The sequence below is a fragment of the Trachypithecus francoisi genome, unplaced genomic scaffold, assembly GCF_009764315.1.
Source record: "Trachypithecus francoisi isolate TF-2019V2 unplaced genomic scaffold, Tfra_2.0 Contig01554, whole genome shotgun sequence".
Lineage (NCBI taxonomy): Eukaryota > Metazoa > Chordata > Mammalia > Primates > Cercopithecidae > Trachypithecus > Trachypithecus francoisi.
The window spans coordinates 2695928-2715480 of record NW_022681439.1 but is presented as its reverse complement, the minus strand read 5'-3'; the positions used below and the strand labels follow the sequence as shown (position 1 = coordinate 2715480).

At 48.2% G+C, this 19553-nt stretch overlaps 1 protein-coding gene across 1 annotated transcript; it reads right to left on the bottom strand.

Moving 5' to 3' along the window:
* Positions 1–2372: 2372 nt before the first annotated feature.
* On the bottom strand, positions 2373–15968 carry LOC117063154 (serine protease 55). The gene is made up of 5 exons (XM_033176845.1): positions 15767–15968; positions 11720–11912; positions 9792–10042; positions 8288–8430; positions 2373–3148 (listed from the first exon to the last, which is right to left on the bottom strand). Exons 1-5 carry the CDS (start codon positions 15918–15920, stop codon positions 2831–2833), a joined length of 1059 nt encoding a protein of 352 aa, XP_033032736.1. The 5' UTR covers positions 15921–15968; the 3' UTR covers positions 2373–2830.
* Positions 15969–19553: the final 3585 nt, after the last annotated feature.

Sequence of the window (19553 nt, the reverse complement as noted above, 5' to 3'; positions counted from 1 at the left end):
AAGGAGTTGGCTCACCTGATTACAGAGACTGGCAGGCTCAAACCTGGTGTGTGGACCGGCAGACTCGAGATGCAGGAGAGCCGATGGTGCAGCTCTGGTTTGGAGACTGGCAAGCAGAGCCCCAGAATTGCTGACACCGGGTGAAGTCCGAAGGTGGGCGGCTGAGGAATTCCCTCTTGTGCAGGGAGGCCAATCACTTTTGTCCTACTCAGGCCTTCAATGGATTGGATGAGGTCCACCCCCATTATGGAGGGCAATCTGCTTCTTCAAAGTTTACCAATTTAAACATTAATCTCATCCAAAGATGCCCTCCAAGTTGACAGATAAAAGGAACCACCACACTCCCCAGCAGCCTTCACATGAGCAGTACCTTCAACATGCACCCTACCATCTTGGGAGTCCCAGGAGAGCGAGAGAGAGTCTTGTTCCTGATAACTCCAGCAGAAGTCCTGGTCTCGCTCTTATGACCCACAAAGCCCACAGCCCATTGCTGCTCCCATCCCTGTGGCCAAAATCAATGTCTTTCTAGGCCAGGTTTGAGTTCTATGCCCATCCCAGGCCCCAGCAAAGGGCCAGCCATCCACAACTATGCAAATTGGAGAGTGGGTGAAAACCATCCAGAACTATGTAAATTGGAGGACCCCCAATTTGAGAGTCCTTCTGTGTGGGAGGGCCCCCACACAGAAGTCAGAGGGCAGTGAGCAGGAAAGTGGAGTGGACACTGGCGATGTCCTGAGATGGTGAACACTCTGGCTGGCCACCCACCACTGGGCCTGCCTGAGTCCCAGGTTCTTAGGAGCTTCTGAAAAAATGGCTTCTAGACATTGTAGCTGTAGGACCTCTGGAGGAGAAGGGTTACAGTGGGAAAAAGGAGAACTAGGAAGTTTTTTTTCTTTTTTCTTTTTTTTGGAGATGGAGTTTCACTCTTGTTGCCTAGGCTGGAGTGCAATGGCGCAATCTCGGCTCATTGCAACCTTCACCTCCTGGGTTCAAGCCATTATCCTGCCTCAGCCTCCCAAGTGGCTGGGATTGCAGGCACCTGCCACCACATCCAACTAATTTTTGTATTTTTTAAAGTAGAGATGGGGTTTCACCACGTTGGCCAGACTGGTCTTGAACTCCTGATCTCAGGTGATCCTCCTGCCTCGGCCTCCCAAAGTGCTGGGATTACAGGCGTTGAGCCACCGTGCCCAGCCAGGAAGTTTTTTTCACAGTCTCTCTCTGGAGAACTCTCAGCCAGGCTGTAGGTCCCCAGGAAAAGCCCAAGCTTCCATTTAAGGATTTGCATTTCCTGAATTGCCTTTGCATCTTTGGTGGTGGCCCAGGAAATTAGAATCCAGAGGAAAGAGGCACGCTGCAGCACTGGGTCTACATGAGGGGAAGACGAGAACACGTTCTCAAGGGGCTTCTTGTGAATAGTGGTCTGCCCCACACCAGTCCTTGCAGCTACAGGGTTGGGGAGTCCTGCTTGGTGTGGGGAGGGACCATTCAACACACTGGTGGAACACAGCAGGCAACTCAGAAGGACTGAGTCATCGAGGGAGGTCAGCTGATAGAAGAGGCGAGAGCCTCTGAACATGAAGGAGAGAGCAAGAGGGGAGCACCATCAGCTTGGCTCCAAAATGAGCCAGAAAGGAGAAAAGGTGACAACTTGAGAGGCGAGGGAAAGGGGAGCCCAGGCCTTCTTGCCCCAAAAGAGAGAAGGCCCAAGATGGGAAACGGAAAAAAGGTGATCTTGAAAAGTCAGTGTGTTAGTCCGTTTTCACACAACGGATAAAGATGTACCTGAGACTGGGTGATTTATAAAGAAAAAGAGGTTTGTGGACTCACAGTTCCATGTAGCTGGAGAGGCCTCACAGTCATGGTGGAAGGCAAAACGCACATCTTACATGGCAGCAGGCAAGAGAGAACAAGAGCCAAGCAAAAAGGGAAACCTCTGATAAAACCATCAGATCTCGTGAGACTTAATCACTACCATGAGAATAGTATGGGAAAACCACTGCATGACTCGATTATCTCCCACTGGGTCCCTCCCACAACACGTGGGATTAAAGATGAGATTTGGGTGGGGACATAGGCAAGCCATATCAGTGGGGTCCTCAGGAAACATTAAGGTTGCTTGATAGAAGGGTTACAATAATCTGTTGTCCTTAAGGTAGGGTGAGCATAAGCACATCGTTCGTTCTGACGGGCGGGAGTAATGTAAACACCATGTGAAGGCTGCCTGGGCAGTGTGGCGGTTCATCTCATATGTCAACTTGCAGGGCATCTTTGGATAAGATTGACATTTAAAATGATAACTTTTGAATCAGCAGATTGCCCTCCATAACGTGGGTGGGCCTTGTCCAACCCGCTGAAGGCCTGCGTAGATCTAAAAAACTAACTTCCCAGCACAACAGGAAATTCTTTATTCTCATCATGGCCACCACTGAGAAGCCCTTCTTGAGGGAAATGGCCACAGACAACAGTCACTGCCTTCACCTTTCAGCCCCTCGACTCAGCCACGCCTGAAGTCATCATGCCTGCCCTGCATATTTGGGTGTCGGTTTTTTATTTTTATTTATTTTTTCCTGTTATATGTATCCATAAATGCCTCATTTTGGCTGAATTCAGTCAGAATTAGGTGACTGTCACCTAGAATGGAAAGAGTCCTGTCTAATTCACAGACCCAAAGTGCAGTCCCCAAACCAGGGCCCCAGCCTGGCTTTCTGGTCCTCCTGGTTCCAGTCTCAGTTTCCATCCTTGAGCCCTGAGCTGCAGCCAGAGCCTCTGCTGGAGATACATTTTCATGCACCCTCCCTTGGTTAAAAAAATAGCCTCTATTTTATTATCAGTACAAAATAGCTCTGAACAACACATGGGACAGGGGACAGAGCAGGAGCCAGGATCTGAGGCTGCCTGGCTCTGGGACTCCCAAGACTCCGGAGCCCATAGGTTTCTGTTTGACAGAGGTCCTCATTTTCTCCGCACTGAAGGGCCTGCCCTCTAGCTGGGTCACCTTCTCGATCCAGAGGTTGTAGTTCACCAACGAGGTGTATATCCCTGGGGTGTTCTTCTCTCCACAGCTCTTTCCCCAGCTGATGATACCCACCTGGTACCACTTCTCACCAGGCTCTGGGGTGCAGACCAGAGGTCCCCCGCTGTCACCCTGTGGGCAGAGAACACAGCTCAGCAGGGAGTCTGGTTCTAAGCTGCCCATGTGAGGCTGGGCACAGTTCATTCGCGGAAGAGGATTCCTCACCTCCCCAACTCTGGCTGCCAAAGGACATCTCATCAATGCTGACCTTTACCCACACCATCCCTGCTCCACGGGAGAAGTGTGTGGCTGCCAGGTTGGCTCTGGAGGTTGTAGGGTTGTAGAGCATTGGGGGGTGGGGTGCTGTGGATGAGACAGGACTGAAGATGGGGAAGGAAGAGGGAGGGCTTGGTGAGAAAAGACCACTCCATCTGCAGCACAGAGAGACGCAGGTCAAGGGATGAGTGGAGACTTGTTTTGAGGGTCTTATCAAATGAGAGGCTCTGGAAAGGGCAGGAAAGGAAATGGGACATGTGAAGAAGTGTTGCAGGGCTAGGAACTGGGTCTCCTTTGTGTGCTTGCAGAGGCACAGAGAGAAGGACATTCCTTTTTAATTCAGCCAAGCTTTCAGAATGGGTGACCCTTCCAGGATGGAATCACATGGTCTGTGACTCGCATAGTTATCCATTTATGTTGAGCTTCTGAACCAAGTCCCTGCCATGCCCCACATCTACATAAATCAAACAAATGCCCCACATCTTTCCGTCCACCTTCACACAAGGCAGATGAGCCTGCAGGAGGAGAAAGGGCTTGCTGAGGTTTCTACGGTAGACTGGCTGGGATTGGAACCCAGGATTTTCTTTTTATTAATTTTAAATTAATTATTATGGGTACATAATAGTTTTATATGTTTATGGGGTATGTTTATATGTTTGATATAGGCATACAATGTGCAATAATTAAATCAGGGTAACTGGGGTATCCATTCCCTCAAGTATTTATCATTTCTTTGTATTAAGAACATTAAGAACATTTCAATTCCACTCTTCTCGTTATTTCGAAATATATACTTGTTATCTATAATCACTTTATTGTGCTACCAAATACTAGATTTTATTCATTCTAACTAACTGTGTTTTCATGCTCCTTGACTGGAGTCCCCACCTTTCCCGGCCTCTGGTAACTATCATTCTCTATCTCCATGAGTTTTTTTGTTTTTAAGCTTCCATTTATGAGTGAGAACATGCATTGTCTTTCTGTACCTGGCTTATTTCACTTAATGTAATGTCCTCCAGTTCTATCCATGTTGTTGCAAAGGACAGGATTTCATTCTTTATGGCTAAATAATATTCCATTGTGTATATGTACCTCATATTCTTTATCCATTCATCCATTGAGGGACACTTAGGTTGACTCCATATCTTGGTTATTGTGAATAGTGCTACAGTAAAAATGCAAGTGCCAATGTCTCTTTGATATACTGATTTCCTTTCTTTTGGATGTATACCCAGCAGTGGGGTTGCTGGATCATATGGTAGTTCTATTTTTAATTTTTTTAGTACCCTCCATCCTGTAACCCAAGATTTTCTTATTTTCTTTTTCAACTTTTATTTTACTTTAATAGGGTACATGTGCAGATTTGTTATGTGAGTAAATTGCATGTCACTGGGGTTTGGTATACAAAGGATTTAATCACCCAGGTAGTAAGCACAGTATCTGATGGGTAGGTTTTTGCTTCTTACCCTCTTCATACCTTCTACCTTTAAGTACACCCTGGTGTCTATCGTTTCCCTCTTTGCGTCCATGCGTATTTAACATTTAGTTCCAACTTATAAGTGAGAACATGTGATATTTGGTTTTCTGTTCCTGCATTAATTCACTTAGGATAATGGCCTCTAGCTGCATCCAATTTGCTGCAAAGGACATGATTTTGTTTTTTTTTATGGCTGCGTAGTATTCCACGGTGTGTATGTACCACAATTTCTTTATCCAGGATACCACTGATGGACATCTAGTTTGATTCCATGTCTTTGCTACTGTGAATAGTGCTGTGATGAACATACGCATACCTGTGTCTTTTTGGTAGAATTTATATTCCTTTGGATATGTACCAGTATTGAGATTGCTGGGTTTAATGGTAGTTGTGTTTTAAGTTCTCTGAGAAATCTACAAACTGCTTTTTACAGTGGCTGAACTAATGATTTATGTTCCCACCAGGAGTGTAGAAGCCTTCTCTTTTCTCTGCAACCTCACCAACATCTGTTATTTTCTGACCTTAATAACAGCTATTCTGACTGGTGTGGGATGATATCTCATCGTGGCTTTGATTTGCATTTCTCTAACAATTAGTGATATTGAGCATTTTTTTTTCATATGCTTGTTGGCTGCATGTATGTCTTCTTTTGAGAAGTGTCTGTTCACGTCATCTGCCCATTTTTTAATGAGGTTGTTTAGTTTTTCTTGTTGAGTGGTTTAAGTTCCTTATAAATTCTGAATATTAGACCTTTGTCAGATGCATAGTTTGCAAATATTTTCTCCCATTGTGTAGGTTGTCTGTTTACTCTGTTAGCAGTTTCTTTAGCTGTGCAGATGCTCTTTAATTAGGCCAATGTTTTACTTTGTTGCAATTGCTTTTGGAGACTTCCTCATGAAATCTTTGCTAAGGCCTGTGTCAAGAATGGTATTTCGTAGTGACTTTCTTTTAGTGTTTTCACAGTTTTATGTTTTATATTTAAGTCTTTTATTCATCTTGAGTTGATTTCAGTTGATGGTGAAAGGAAAGGGTCCAGTTTCAATCTGCATATGTCTAGCTAGTTATCCCAACACCATTTATTGAATAGGAAGTGCTTTCCCCATTGCTTGTTATTGTTGACTTTGATGAAGATCAGATGGTTGTAGGTGTACAGCTTTATTTCTGGGTTCTCTAACCTATTCCATTGGTCTAGGTGTCAGTTTTGGTACCAGTACCATGCTGTTTTGGTTACCATAGCCCTGTATATAGTTTGAAGTTGGATAGCATGATGCCTCCAGCTTTGTTCTTTTTGCTTAGGATTGCCTTGGCTACTTGGGCTCTTTTCTGGTTTCATATGAATTTTAAAATAGTTTTTTCTAATTCTGTGAAGAATGTCATTGGTAGTTTGATAGGGAACATATTGAATCTGTAAATTGCTTTGGGTAGTATGGCAATTTTAATGATATTGATTCTTTCTATCCATGAGCATGGAATGTCTTTCATTTGTTTGTGTTGTCTCAGATTTCTTTCAGTAATGTTTTGTAATTCTCATCATAGAGATCTTTCACCTCCCTGATTATCTGTCTTCCTAGACATTTTATTCTTTTGGTGGATATTGTGAATGGAATTGCAATCTTGATTTGGCTTTCAGCTTGTATGTTACCTGGTGTATATAAATGTCACAAATTTTTGTACATTGATTTTGTATCCTGAAACTTTGCTGAAGCTGCTTATCAGTTCTAGGAGACTTTGAGCAGAGACTATGAAGTTTTTCAGGTATGGAATCATACCATTTGCAAAGAGGGATAGTTTGACATCTTCTCTTTCTATTTGAATGCCTTTCATTTCTTTTTCTTGCCTGATTGCTCTGGCTAAGACTCCTAGGACTATGTTGAATAGGAGTGGTGAAGGAGGGCATCTTTTTCTTGTTCTGGTATCGAGAGGGAGGCTTCCAGCTTTTGCTCATTCAGTATGATTTTGGCTGTGGGTTTGTCACAGACGGCTCTTATTATTTTGAGGTATGTGTAACCCAGGATTTTCATGCCAAAGCCCATACCCTCTCTACCTTTGTTATATTACTCTCTCACCAAAGGAGCTGAGCAACTACAACCTTGCAAGCAGACTTCAGTGAGAGATGATGTCCCCTTCCATGATCCTTGAGAGATGACTAGAACAAGTACAGTATTACAACAAATTCTAATCAGGGAGGACAATTAGTGTTTTCTGGTCATGCTGTGTGTAGTGCATTCTTGCATGGCTACATTGCTTCATAGCCGAGGATCTCCAATCAGACCACCTTCTCCTCCTTTCAGGCCTTTTTGTTTTTATTTTACAAGATACTATCCCGTGCTTTTAGTTGTACTTAGTGGGAGGGGCTGGAAGAATTGTGTTTACTCCGTCTTGTCTGGAACCAGAAGTCTCAATTCTGTGTGCATTGTTTTTTGGTAATATTTTAAATTGCCCAGAAAGTGAAGAAAATACAAGGTTCATGTGTCACTCTTTTTGGTCCCCACAGTTTTCACCACATGGGGGGCTCCTAAACCTAGTGCTATGCTGCCAGGGTCTACTTCTTACTTCAGAATACCTTCTCTTTCTCTTTTCCCTTTCTGCCTCTAACCCCTGTTCCAGTACCCACCTCTCAAGGCTCTCATAGCCTATCAGGAAAAACTACCAATTTTCTCACATTAAACCATAACAGATTATTCTAGATAAATATATTTCTTTTCCATGGGGCAGCCTCTCCATCACTATTCAGAATATTTATCATCTGCATTTGTGGTTTTATACCAATGACCAGGTCCACTGCCTGGCCAATGAGCAGGTCCCTAGTCTTCAGCTGGGACTAAGCAGGTTCATCAGGGTGGCCACTTTTAAGATGAAGAGAGCACCTTTGAGCACGAAAGACAAATTTCATCATTCATCCTTAGAGCCAGAGGAAGCTAATTTATGGGGTTTTTTTTCTATTTTTCTGGCTATCAATAATTTTTAAAGAAGAACTTGTGTTCATTTTATTAAAGAGAGTCAAAGAGATCAGTTTTGGTTCAATGAAACCCGCACGCAACACCCAATATATTATCATCGTTTGTTTATCCACTGCCTGCCCAGGAAACCGTAGGGTCCCTTAGGTGAGGAGCCGTATCTCATTGACGGGTCTCCAGGGCCTTGTATGCTCAACAAAGGTTTCTAAATTAATGAATTAAAATGACTTCTTATATAGATACCAAGTCCTCCTTGGATTTTTTTTTTTTTTTAAAGAATTCCCAGAAATGAGAAAAGCCTTGGCACCCTGTTTACCTAGTGTACCTGATGAAGATCAGAAATAGTTAAGCAGGGTTGCAGCATATTGACTCCCAGGTGTGCTCACTCATAGCTCCAGAGGTTCTGCAATCCACATCCTCATTCCCATGGCTGAAGGCCCTAATTCCCATACATTTTCCAGACTCAGAATTGTCTATTTGCAGCAGAGAGAGAATATCCTTGCACTGGCAGTTCCGAGAGGGTGAGGACTTATTAGGTGAGGGAGGGTACCCCCTAGTTACCTGGCAGGCATCATAGCTCTCATTATTGTATCCGGCACACAGCATATTTTTGGTAAGTTTTGGAAACACCTTTGAACACTCCTCCCAGTCCATGATGACCATTGGCGCTTTCATCAGATCCGTTTTCACAGAGTTTTTGTCAGCTGGTCCGGAGAGAAAGCACATTAGAGAAGCCACCAGGCCTCATGTCCCCACGCTCATGATGCAGCTGACCGTGCCCTTGGCCCTGTGTTCACCAGCCCCCAACCCCTGCCTTCACAGGCTCTGTAGCCCCTCACTTCCTTCAGGCTACCCCATGCCTGCAACTTACCCACTCCCCCCAAAACTCCCACAACTACTGGAATTCTTCTTCTCATTCAAAACCAAATTTCTACTTCCAAGAAGACTTCCAACTTGACTCCAGTCAGCCTCACAGGCTCAGCTTCTTGGAACTGGCTACTGACCGTTTCTCAGCATAATCCTGCCTCATCAATACATGGGCCTATTGTGACATTGTATTACATGAGGATGGCATTTCCTTCACACAGGGCCTTGGGAGGTGGGTTTGCACTCCCAGCAAAACAACTGTAGTTCCTCAGCAAGGGCAGGTTGGCAGAGTGTCTTGAGATGGAATCAGAGGGGATTTGCAGAGTCCCTTTCTGGGCCACCAGATGCTGGAAATTCACCCAGATTCCTCTCCATCTCATTAACTCTGACCACAAAGAGATTTCACATTTCTTCCCCTGATTGAAGATTTTTAAACTTGTACATGCCCATGTGCCTCCTCTCCCTCTTCTACCTTTCCAGGAGTGCCTGGAGCCCAGAACTAAGGTCCCATCACTTTCCCTCTGGTTGCTCAACTCCTGAAACACCCACGGACGTCCAGGCCCAGGCTCGCTGTGAATCATCCCTGTGGATCCAGAGCCTCGTTCAGGCTGACGCAATGCTTTGCTGTTCTCATCCCCTCCCCTCCCCTACCTATTTGCTTTTGGTTTTGTTGGGTTTTCTTTGGGGACAGTCCAGCAGGCCCTTCATCATATCTTTCTGTCCCAGTAGACTTTCTTCTGTTTTGGCCAAGTAACAGCATAACAACAAGTAACAACAGATTCATTTCTGAGAAGAGCCAGGCAATGCTCCAGGACCATCAAAGCCTAGCCCAGGGTGGGCATCTCCAATTCTTGGAGGAGCCAGGTAGGAAACACACCCGTGGGAATCAGGGAAGATGTTTATGAATACAGAGTAGAGGGGCCTCTGGCTAACTGCAGAGTTTAAGTTCGATTAAACACACAAACCACACTGCTCTGTGCTGGCTGGATCAGACTGGCTCAGACCTGGTGTCTCAGTTTGGGGTTTCAGCACTCAAAAGGAGCTAAGGCTTGGGCTCTGGGAGCCTCCCCTGCGCAGGAATCTGCTCCAAAGCAAGTCTTGTCCTCACTCCTTCCTCAGCTCTTCCCCTTCCCCCTTCCTCCCCTCTCCTTCAGATTGCAGTGGCTCTTTTCCCAGGGGAAGCTGAGCAGTCACATACCAGCATTGGTCTGGCCCCAACCTGCCACCCAGCATTCGCGCCATGTGGCGGGGCCGCGCTGCGTAGGGAGGCAGATGGGCACCTTCAGGTCATCGAGTGTGATGGGCGAGGCCAGCAGCAGCAAGGCAATGTCATTGTCCATGTTGGCTCTCTTAAAGTCCTTGTGAAGAATGATGCTGGCGACCTCCTTTATTTCCACGGATGAGCTAGTTAAGTCGCTGGTCCCCAGCACGACACTCAGTTCTTCTGGACTGGTGGCAGAGAACCAGAGAGGGGCGAGTGGAAGGGGAAGGGAAGCCTCAAAAGTGGCAGAATTGGCTGTGCCCAGAAACCTAAATCTCATATAGCTCTAGGACATTTAGACCCTACTGGGGCTGTTGCTCAGAAGGTGTGAGGATTGGAAAAAGGCAGGAAAAACAAAAATAAAAAACAGAACAGCCGGTGAGCAGACCACAGCCACACCATGGCACCATCGGGGGCCCCAGAGATGGGAATGAGGTGCTTCTGTCTAATACAGCAAAGGCAGAGTTGGGTTTAGGGCACTCTACAGAGCCCACAAAAAGCCACTTGGCACAGATCAAACTGGTGTTCAGATAGGTAAGGCATTCATTATTATGTCTCTTTTATATCAACCGGTCTACCAACACTTTAGAAACTCGGGACCAGAAGTTAGTCTAGACTGCCACTGACCAGGCAGACAGGAGCTTCAGTAATAAGTCCACATTCAGAACCCCATGGGATATTTGATATCCCATGACAGCAGGTGCCACAAGGGTCTTTGGTTATGACATGACGAAACTGTCCCTGGGTTTTTGATTAACCTTCTAAAATCAGCTCTTCTGTGGGTCTTCAAACTTCCTTGAGCTGGTGTAGCAGAAAGCACAAGTGCTAGAGCCAGAATTTGAATTCTGTCTCTATATACTAGGTGGGTACCGTGGGTGAGTGGCCTCAATTTATTGGACCTCAGTTTCCTTATCTATAAATGAGGGCTATTCATTCTACCTGCTCCAGGGGTCACTGTGTGATTAAATGAGTTAAGAGAGGAATCTTTCCTTCCTTCCTTCCTTCCTTCCTTCCTTCCTTCTTCCTTCCTTCCTTCCTTCCTTCCTTCCTTCCTTCCTTCCTTCCTTCTTTTTTTTTTTTTTTTTTAGATGGAGTCTTGCTCTGTCGCCCAGGCTGGAGTGTCAGTGGTGTGATCTTGGCTCACTGCAACCTACGCCTCCTGGGTTCAAGCAATTCTCCTGTCTCAGCCTCCTGAACAGCTGGAACCACAGGCGCACGCCACCATGCCCAGCTAATTTAGTAGAGATGGGGTTTCACCCTATTGGCCAGGCTGGTCTCGAACTCCTGACCCTGAACTCCTGACCACTGAAGTCCTGATCCACCCACCTCGGCCTCCCAAAGTGCTGGGATTACAGGCGTGAGCCACCGCGCCTGGCCAATAGAGGAAAGTTTCTTAGCAGGGTCCCCAGCACATAGTTAGTCATCAGTAATACCGGGCATTCATCCACATGCTGTCACACAGAGAACGCTCTACACGGAGCAGGAGAGTAGGGGGTCAGGTGGCCCAGGAAGCCAGGCTTCCAAAATTAGAAGGATTTCCCCCTAGATGGACTTGAATGCCCCAGAAGAGGCATTTGGACCAAGCCGTTTGGCTCCATCAAGCCACAGGTATTCCTGGAGAGGGCAGATGTGACCTCAGGGAGGTCGTAGTCATTGGCCCTGGGTGATGTGAGGAGGATGCAGCCTCAGGCTGGCTACCTTCAAGTCCCCAGGGCTAGGGGATGGGTGGGTGGGTGGGAGCCGTTCATGCTGACTGGACACCTAACAGCTGCAGGTTCCTCTCAGCCACTGGGTGTGCGTGAGGGGGAGGGTGCCCCAGGGGTGGGCGCCCTGAAAGGCAGCAGCGGAAGGCTCATAGTACTTACAACAACTCTTCGGAATATAAGCAGTGAGCCGCAGTGAGAATCCACCACTTGTTGAGGATGGAGCCGCCACAGAAAGGTTCACCTCTGGCCTGAATACTCACCTGCCACGGAAACTCACCCACCTCCGCCTCCATCCCCCCTATGATTCTGGAATACCGAGTTCCTCTCTCGAAAATGGATCTGTCGCCACATTCTGGTGGAATGAAAGAGAGTGGAAAGGAAAAAGGGAAACATTTAGTCAGCATCCAGTGTGAGTCGGGGACCGAGCTGGGAGGAGGAGGCTTCCAAGTGGATATCTTCACCCCCATTCTAGAGAGGAGCTCACTGAGGCTGGTGAGCGGGGCAGCTCTTGTGGCATCAGCCAGCAGATGCTTTATTTTTTCTACACAGAGCTCCGCAGGTGAGTCAGAAGCATTGGCTCTGACTCTATCCAGCATTTGTGACCTCAGGAGAGTCACTTCACTGAGCTTGTTTCTGCTCTCATCCAGGAGAAATTGGAAGAAAAATAGCATCCAAAGCCAACGTCCTGTGGTGGGCAGGACGGTAGCCCCCCAAAGAGGTCCAAGTTCTAATGGACCATCTCCCCAGAACCTGCGAATATTTTAGCTTGCAAGGAAAGAGGCGCTTTGGAGGTGAAATTTGGGTTGCCAACCACTGCTCTCAGAGTGGGGACACCATTCTGGCTTTTCTGCGGGGCCAGTGGAATCACTGAGGCCCCTGAGAGGGGTGGAGGGAAGCAGAAGGTCAGGCCGAGGGAGAAGTGACTGCAGAGGAAAGGCGGAGAGATGCAACATAGCTGGCTTTGAAGATGAAGGCAGGGGCCCAGAGAAGCTTCTAGAAGCTGGAAGTGGAAAGGCAAAGAATTCTCCCTTAGAGCGTCCAGTAGGAATGCAGACCTGCCGCACCCTGAATTCAGCCCCGGAAGGCCTGTGGTGGAGCTCTGTCCCACAGTACTGTAGGATAAGATATTTGTGTTGTTTAAGCCGCCAAGTGTGTAGTCATTCATTTCAGCAGCCCTAAGAAACCACAAGGGGCGGGGCACAGAAAGTGCCAGAACCTACCAGAAAGCCCTGGCTAAAAGCCCTGGCTGTTCTAGGCTAGTCCAGGCTGAGCAGCTCCTTTACTTGGGGGACTGAGAGCAAAGCTGTAACTGCCTGTGCTGAGACAGGAAATTCCCCTTCCGGACAGAGGCCAGGTCCAGCGCCTCGCCCCCAGGAAGAGGAGATGCTCCATTAATATTTGCTGACTTGAATGTCTGCCTTGTGTTCTGGAACAAGGCATGAGTTTGACTCTAAAACGCCCAAGACCCTATTCTTGTCTCTTTCTTGCTGCTCATTTTCCAACCATCAGCTCAATAGAAGCTGTGAGGGTTTTGTCGTTTGGGTGACCCCGTGATGATCATTTTTGGTTTAAAAAAAATACACTAGTGAGAACTTAGCAATGTGCATCCAGAGCCTTCTGCTGTCAGTAATGCATAAAAGCTCTCTTCGGGACTTTTGTTTTGTTTTTGAGAGATGAAGTCTTGCTCTACCACCCAGGCTGGAGTGCAGTAGCACGATCTTGGCTCACTGCAACTTCTGCCTCCCAGGTTCCAACGATCCTCCTGCCTCAGCATCCCAAGTAGCTGGGACTACAGTTTTTGTATTTTTTAGCAGAGACAGGGTTTCACTAAACCTGTATGTTGGTCAGGCTGGTCTTGAGCTCCTGACCTCAGGTGATCCGCCCGCCTCTGCCTCCCAAAGTGCTGGGATTACAGGCATGAGCCACCATGCCCGGCCTATTCGCGACTTTTGGATCTACACTTCTTCTCTGATTTTATTTACATATGATGCTTACTGTGTGTCAGGCACTGTCGCAAGCACTTGACAAGCACCGATTCACTTGGTTGTCATAACTGCCCTATTGAGGTAGGCTCTCTTGTTTTCATCCTCACTTTGTAGTTGAGACAAATGAGGCACAGAGAGCTTAAGTAGTTTGCCCAAGGTCACACAGCTAGTCAGTGACTGAACCATGATATGAGCCCCAGGCAGGCTGGCAACAGAGCTGGTGTTCTCATCACTGCCCCATGTGGCTCTCTGCCCGAAATATTCTTCCCCAGGCAGCTACTTGGCTCACCTCCTCACTACGCCCAAGAATCCCTTCTCCAGAGTGTCCTTCCCCGACCTGTGTCTGGAACAGCCCCTCCCATCCTGGTGACTCCTGATTTCCTACCCTGTGTTACATTTCTTCATTGCATCCTCGTTACATTAACTCCTACATTATAAGTCCCTTTTGCCTGACTCTGGTACCAGAATGTACGCTCCAGACAGAGACGGCAACATGCTTGTCTGGTTGATAGTGGGTCCCAGGGTCCGAAAACCACACGTGGCATGGAAGAGGCACTCAACAACCATAAGTCATCCTCTGACTCAATGACTCTGGGAGTCTGGAAGGCAGCACATATGTGCAGCTGATGATGTTCACTGCAGTGATCTCTATCATCGTGACAAATGGAAAACCAGCTAAATGCTAGGGCTGAATAAAGTAAGACACATCCATATCATCAACTACTTCTCAGCCACAAAATTAGGCTCATGGGGGATTTTTAACAACACAGGAAAATGTTTGTGATATAAAATTGAGTGAAAAAATCAGGATGAAAATCATATTTAAAACTTGTGATTTGATTATGTTAAGAATGTGGGTTTATAAGTATGGAAGGAAGTACATCAAAATGCCAAGTGTCTATGAGGTGGGTTGGATGGTGGGCAGCTATGATGGGTGCCCTCTGTCTCTCCGTCTGAGATGCAGAACATGGCACGTGCCAGACAGCCCAAGCTTGAATCCAGGCTCTGTTGCTTACTCACTAAATGATTTAGGGAAAGCTACTTATCTTTGAGTAAACCCCCCACTTTCTTCATTCCTAAAATAAGCATAAGATAATGCCAACTTTATAAGACTGACGTGTGGAGGAAATGAGAGGATGGATGTTGAAATGGCCAACAAAGTGCTTGGATCAAAGTCAACTCTCCAGAATGAACTGGCAGAATTTCTCATATCCATTTTGCATCAAAGTCCCCATGGGACCCATCCCCCACATTTTTGGTCCTGAGATCAACCCACAACATCCATATGGAATCGTGTGGACTTTTAGGTTCATGCAAAAGCTCAGAGCCTGGAAGCAGTGATGGAAGCAGAAACGGCTGCTTCTGAGTGATCTGAGCAATCGTACATTTTGGGCCCCCTTGCAATGGGACACCAGAGGAGCATGCTCTGCTGATGCTCTCCCCTCACTCCCCCCACCCTCTGTTCACACAGAGTGCAGTGGACCCCAGGCTGGACTGAAGGAGGCCAGGTGAACCTGCTGTGTTCTGGGCAAGAGGCAGTGTGCACAGGGCAGGCAACCTGGCGCTGCGGTCGCCCAGTGCAGGCCAAGCAGACAGCTCTATCATTTCCCCATGGGTCAACTTTGGGCAAATCCTCATCTTCAGTGAGGCTGAGCTCCTTGTCCACGCGTGGTCTGAGAGCAGATGCCCCACCGTGGTGGTGTGGGCGTTAAACACGGGGAAGTGCTTGACCCCTAACAGTTGCTAGGTACCCCAGTGTCCCTGAAGTCTCGCCCATCCCCTTGGAGAAAGAAATGAGCCATCAGGGAGCTGTAGGGGCCCAGGCACAAGGACACAAGCATCCTTGAACTTGGTCTGACTGATCTAGGCTTCCCTGGGCATCTGTGGCTCCTGGAAGCCTGGTGCTGATGGGAGCCACAGAGGCCCAGGGTAATGGTCCCCCTCCAAGTGGGAGAACTCAGTCTCAGCTAGTTCTAGGCACGAACTTCAGGGCAGCCTGCTATTCCTCTGAGGATAAAGTGTCAGGTTTCAAAACCAAAACTCAAGGTCAGACAGGTCAAACACTGGGTCAGGGAAGAGAGGAGAAAAAGGAGAAGTGATTTGGAGGAGGGATATGTGGGGACCCCTGGAGCTCTGGCCTTGTGCTCTGCGATCCACCCTCCTGGCAGCCAGTCAGCTGGACCATGAGACCCCATTCATGACCCTCTGCTCCTGTACTCACCACTGACTGGGCGGGGGGGATGAGGGGGCTGAGGGTGGTGGGCGCCCCTAGCCCCACCTAGGAGAGCCACTCCAGCCTCTGGGAGAGGAGTCCGCAGACTGAGTTGAGCTTCTGTGACCAGGGACAGGAGCAGCAACACTGAGAACAGGAGCATGGCCCTAGGCTGTGCTGTGGGCCTGAGGGTGACAGAGGCCAGGGCTGAGGAAGTGAGGCTGACAGCCTCTGGCTCAGATCTAGGGCCCCCAAGTGATGTCACAATGGGCTGTGGAGCCAAGAACTCAGACTGCAGTCATGAAGACTTCTTTTCTGACTGTTTTGTTTCTAGGATGGCTGCACAGAGGCATCTCATCTCAGAGCCTTTCTTATCCCAGGTTTCCTTCTCCCTGACCTGGGCACCACCCAACTTCCCGAGTGTATTAGTCCATTTTCATGTTGCTGATAAAGACACACCCGAGACTAGATAATTTATAAAGAAAAAGAGGTTTAATAGACTCACAGTTCCAGGTGGCTGGGGAGGCCTCACAATCATGGCAGAAGGCAAAAGGCATGTCTTACATGTCGGCAGACAAGAGAGAATGAGACCACGTGAAATGGGAAACTGCTTATAAAACCTTCAGACTTTGTAAGACTTATTCACTACCAAGACAGCAGTATGGGGGAAACTGTCCCCGTAATTCAGGCATCTCCTGCCGGGTCCTTCCCACAACACGTGGGAATTATGGGAGCTACAATCAAGATGAGATTAGGGTGGGGACACAGTCAAGCCATATCATTGAGCCTCCGGTGAGCACAATGATGCTTTCAGCCATTGTAAGCCCCAAACATTTTTTGAGGCTCAGTTCAGGCCACAGCTTCTCTGTGAATGTGGGGGTAATGCCTGGAGGAAGGGCTTCCAGCCTGGGCCCTCGGGAATGGGGTGGGGCCCGGGGAGGCCCGGAGGCCTCTGCCAGCACCTGCACCCTGTGGGGTACAGCTGTTTGCTTAGTTCTCTGCCCAGGATTCTGACCCGGGGCCTCAGGTGTGGCTGTCCAGGTCAGGTTGAGAGCTTCTGGCCTCCCCTCATGCCCAGCGTGGCGGGACTCAATCCCCCTCCTACCACCTTCTAGATGGATCTGACATGGCCCCCAAGTGTCCTGATGGGCCCCTGTGTGTTCCAGATGAAACAACCAGCCTCAGATGGAGGTTCCTGGTGTGTGGCCTCACTGGATGTCAGTGACTCAGTCATGCGTTAGATCTTGTGTATTTTTAAAACTTCCACAACCCTCAGTGCACTGACCCAAGCGGACTTACCCAAGCAGCCTGGGCGCTGCCTTCCTGGTCACAGGCTGAGCCTAGTGGTTGGAAGTGACTTATGGGCTCAATCGCCAAAGTGCCTACGTGTCTACCTGCCCAGTCTTACCTCCTCGGTTTTCTCATCTGCAGCGGAGAGACACAACGCTCACTGGCATGCAGGTTTCTGTGAGGCTTAAAGTGAGATCACATGACCGGCAAGGTGGCCTCTCATGGGTGTGGCTCGAGCTACTTCCTGGGGAGGAGATTCCAGAACTTCTCTGCTCTTTCTCCCAAGGCAGCTCCCTGGCAAAGGTTGCTCCTCACTGCTCAGGCATCCCCTCTGAGGCTGAGCCACAGCCTGTTGAGTGGCCCTAGGTGGTGCCCTCCCCACCTGCTCTGAACCATGCTTCACCCACCTGTTCAACAGGGGATGCCTGGCCCTGAAGGAGGCCAGGACTTTCCTGACTGGCATGTGGGACAGGAACCCACAGCACACCCAGGCACCTGGCCCTGATCTCACCACTTAGTCTCACTCCTTGGCCCTCAGGGTGGCCTCATAAGGAGCCCCCTGGCTTTCCTCTTCCCCTCCTTGGGGCTCAGGTCCCCACTGGACCTACTACTCATGCATCTACTATATGCCAATGCTTTCTCCTTTGCTCAGTTTCTATTGGCTCTGGGGGTAGGGTGCGGAGGGGAGGAGGAGCCTAGGCTCCAGGTCTGATGAGGGAATGGTAGATGACAGCTAATCTCATGGATGGGGAGACAAGAGGCACAGGCGTATCCACTGCAAACTGCTGCTCATTTTCAACAGAAGTGACTGAACAAAATCGTCAGTCACCTCCGGAAAGATTGATTTCCTGCTGAAGACCACCTTGTAGAGTCTATGTCCCTCCTAAGAATGTGACTTAGATCTATTCTTGTGAAATACTCATTTACTGTCCAGCATTGCTTTGCAAATCTTCATGGTGATGCTGGGTTGCACCATGTCCCATCTTCTGGATGGAGACAGCCCAGTCTCACATACTGAGCTCTGCACAACTCCAGAGGGCGCCATCCCCCATGGGAAAGTCTCTCCCTCGGACTGTGCTAACGAGGGGGTCCAGGGTGAGAAGAGCAATGCTAGTGCTCTAGAAGGAATCTGATGAAATTCAAAGAGGAAAGGAGGCACATGATTATATAGGTTGGATATGGGTTATGTGGGGACTGTTGCCTGGCTGACGCCCCAGAGGCCCCAGGGTGGCATTGACTTGGGGACTTTACCGAAGTCTGGGCCAGTGATTCTCTGACTGTCTTAGCCTATTTGTTCTGCTATGACAGAATACCACAGATTGGGTAAATGCTTTTTCTTTCAGATGGCGTCCTACTCTGCCACCCAGGCTGGAGTGTGGTGGTGCAATCCTGGCTTACTGCAACCTCTGCTTCCCAGGTTCAAGCGATTCTTGTGCCTCAGCCTCCCCAGTAGTTGGGATTACAGGTGTGCACCACTATGCCTGGCCAATGTTTGTATTTTTAGTAGAGAAGGGATTTCACCATGTTGACCAGGCTGGTCTCGAACTCCTGACCTCAGGTGATCTGCCCGCCTCAGCCTGCCTGCCACCTCCCAAAGTGCTAGGATTATAGGCATGAGCCACTGCACCTGGCCAGATTGGGTGATTTATAAAGAACAGAAATGTATTCTTTCACAGTTCTGGAGGCTGGGAAGTCCAAGATCAAGGTGCTGGCAGGTTTGGTCTGGTTCCAAAATGGTGCCACATTTCTACGTCCTGTGGAGAAGAGGAATGTTGTGTCTTCAAGTTCTTCAGAGGAACAGAAGAGAGTGAACCCACTCCTGCAAGCCCTTTGTAAAGTGGTGTTAATCTGTACATGAGGCCAGAGCTTTCATTACCCAGATGCTTCCCAAAGGTCTCACCCCTCAACGCTGTTGCATTGGAGATTAAGTTTCCAACGCATAACTTTCGGAGGAGACACATTGGAACTGTGGTGCTGACTTGGATGTGCAGCCCAGGGAGCTTGTTCAGTACAGATGAGGATTGCCAGATTTAGCAAATAAAAATCCAGGATGCCTTGTCAAATCTGAATTTTAGATAAACAAATATTTTTAGTATAAATATACTCCATACCAAGTTTAGGACATTTTCATCCTAAAATAATTTGCTGTTTATTTGAACTTCAAACATAGCTCATGTCCTATATTTTATCTGTCAACTCTAGTACCTGTTTACAGGCTGAGTCCTTCAGATCCTGATCCAGTGGGATGGGGCGGGCCGGGGGTGGGGAAGAGGTCTGAGCCCTTGTAACAGCACAGCTTCTTCCAGATGAATCCAATGCAGGTCATCTCTGGACATCTTTGAGAAGCGTCAGTTAGGCCCCCTGGAGAGAGCTTTGCTGGGATCGCTGGGGTCTGACTCACACCTGGGAAATCTGGAGGTGAGAGAATGGTTCTGGGAGGGATGCTGCTGGGTAGGGACTGTCCTGAACCCACAGTTTTTCCTTGGAACCAGTGTGGTCTGCACAG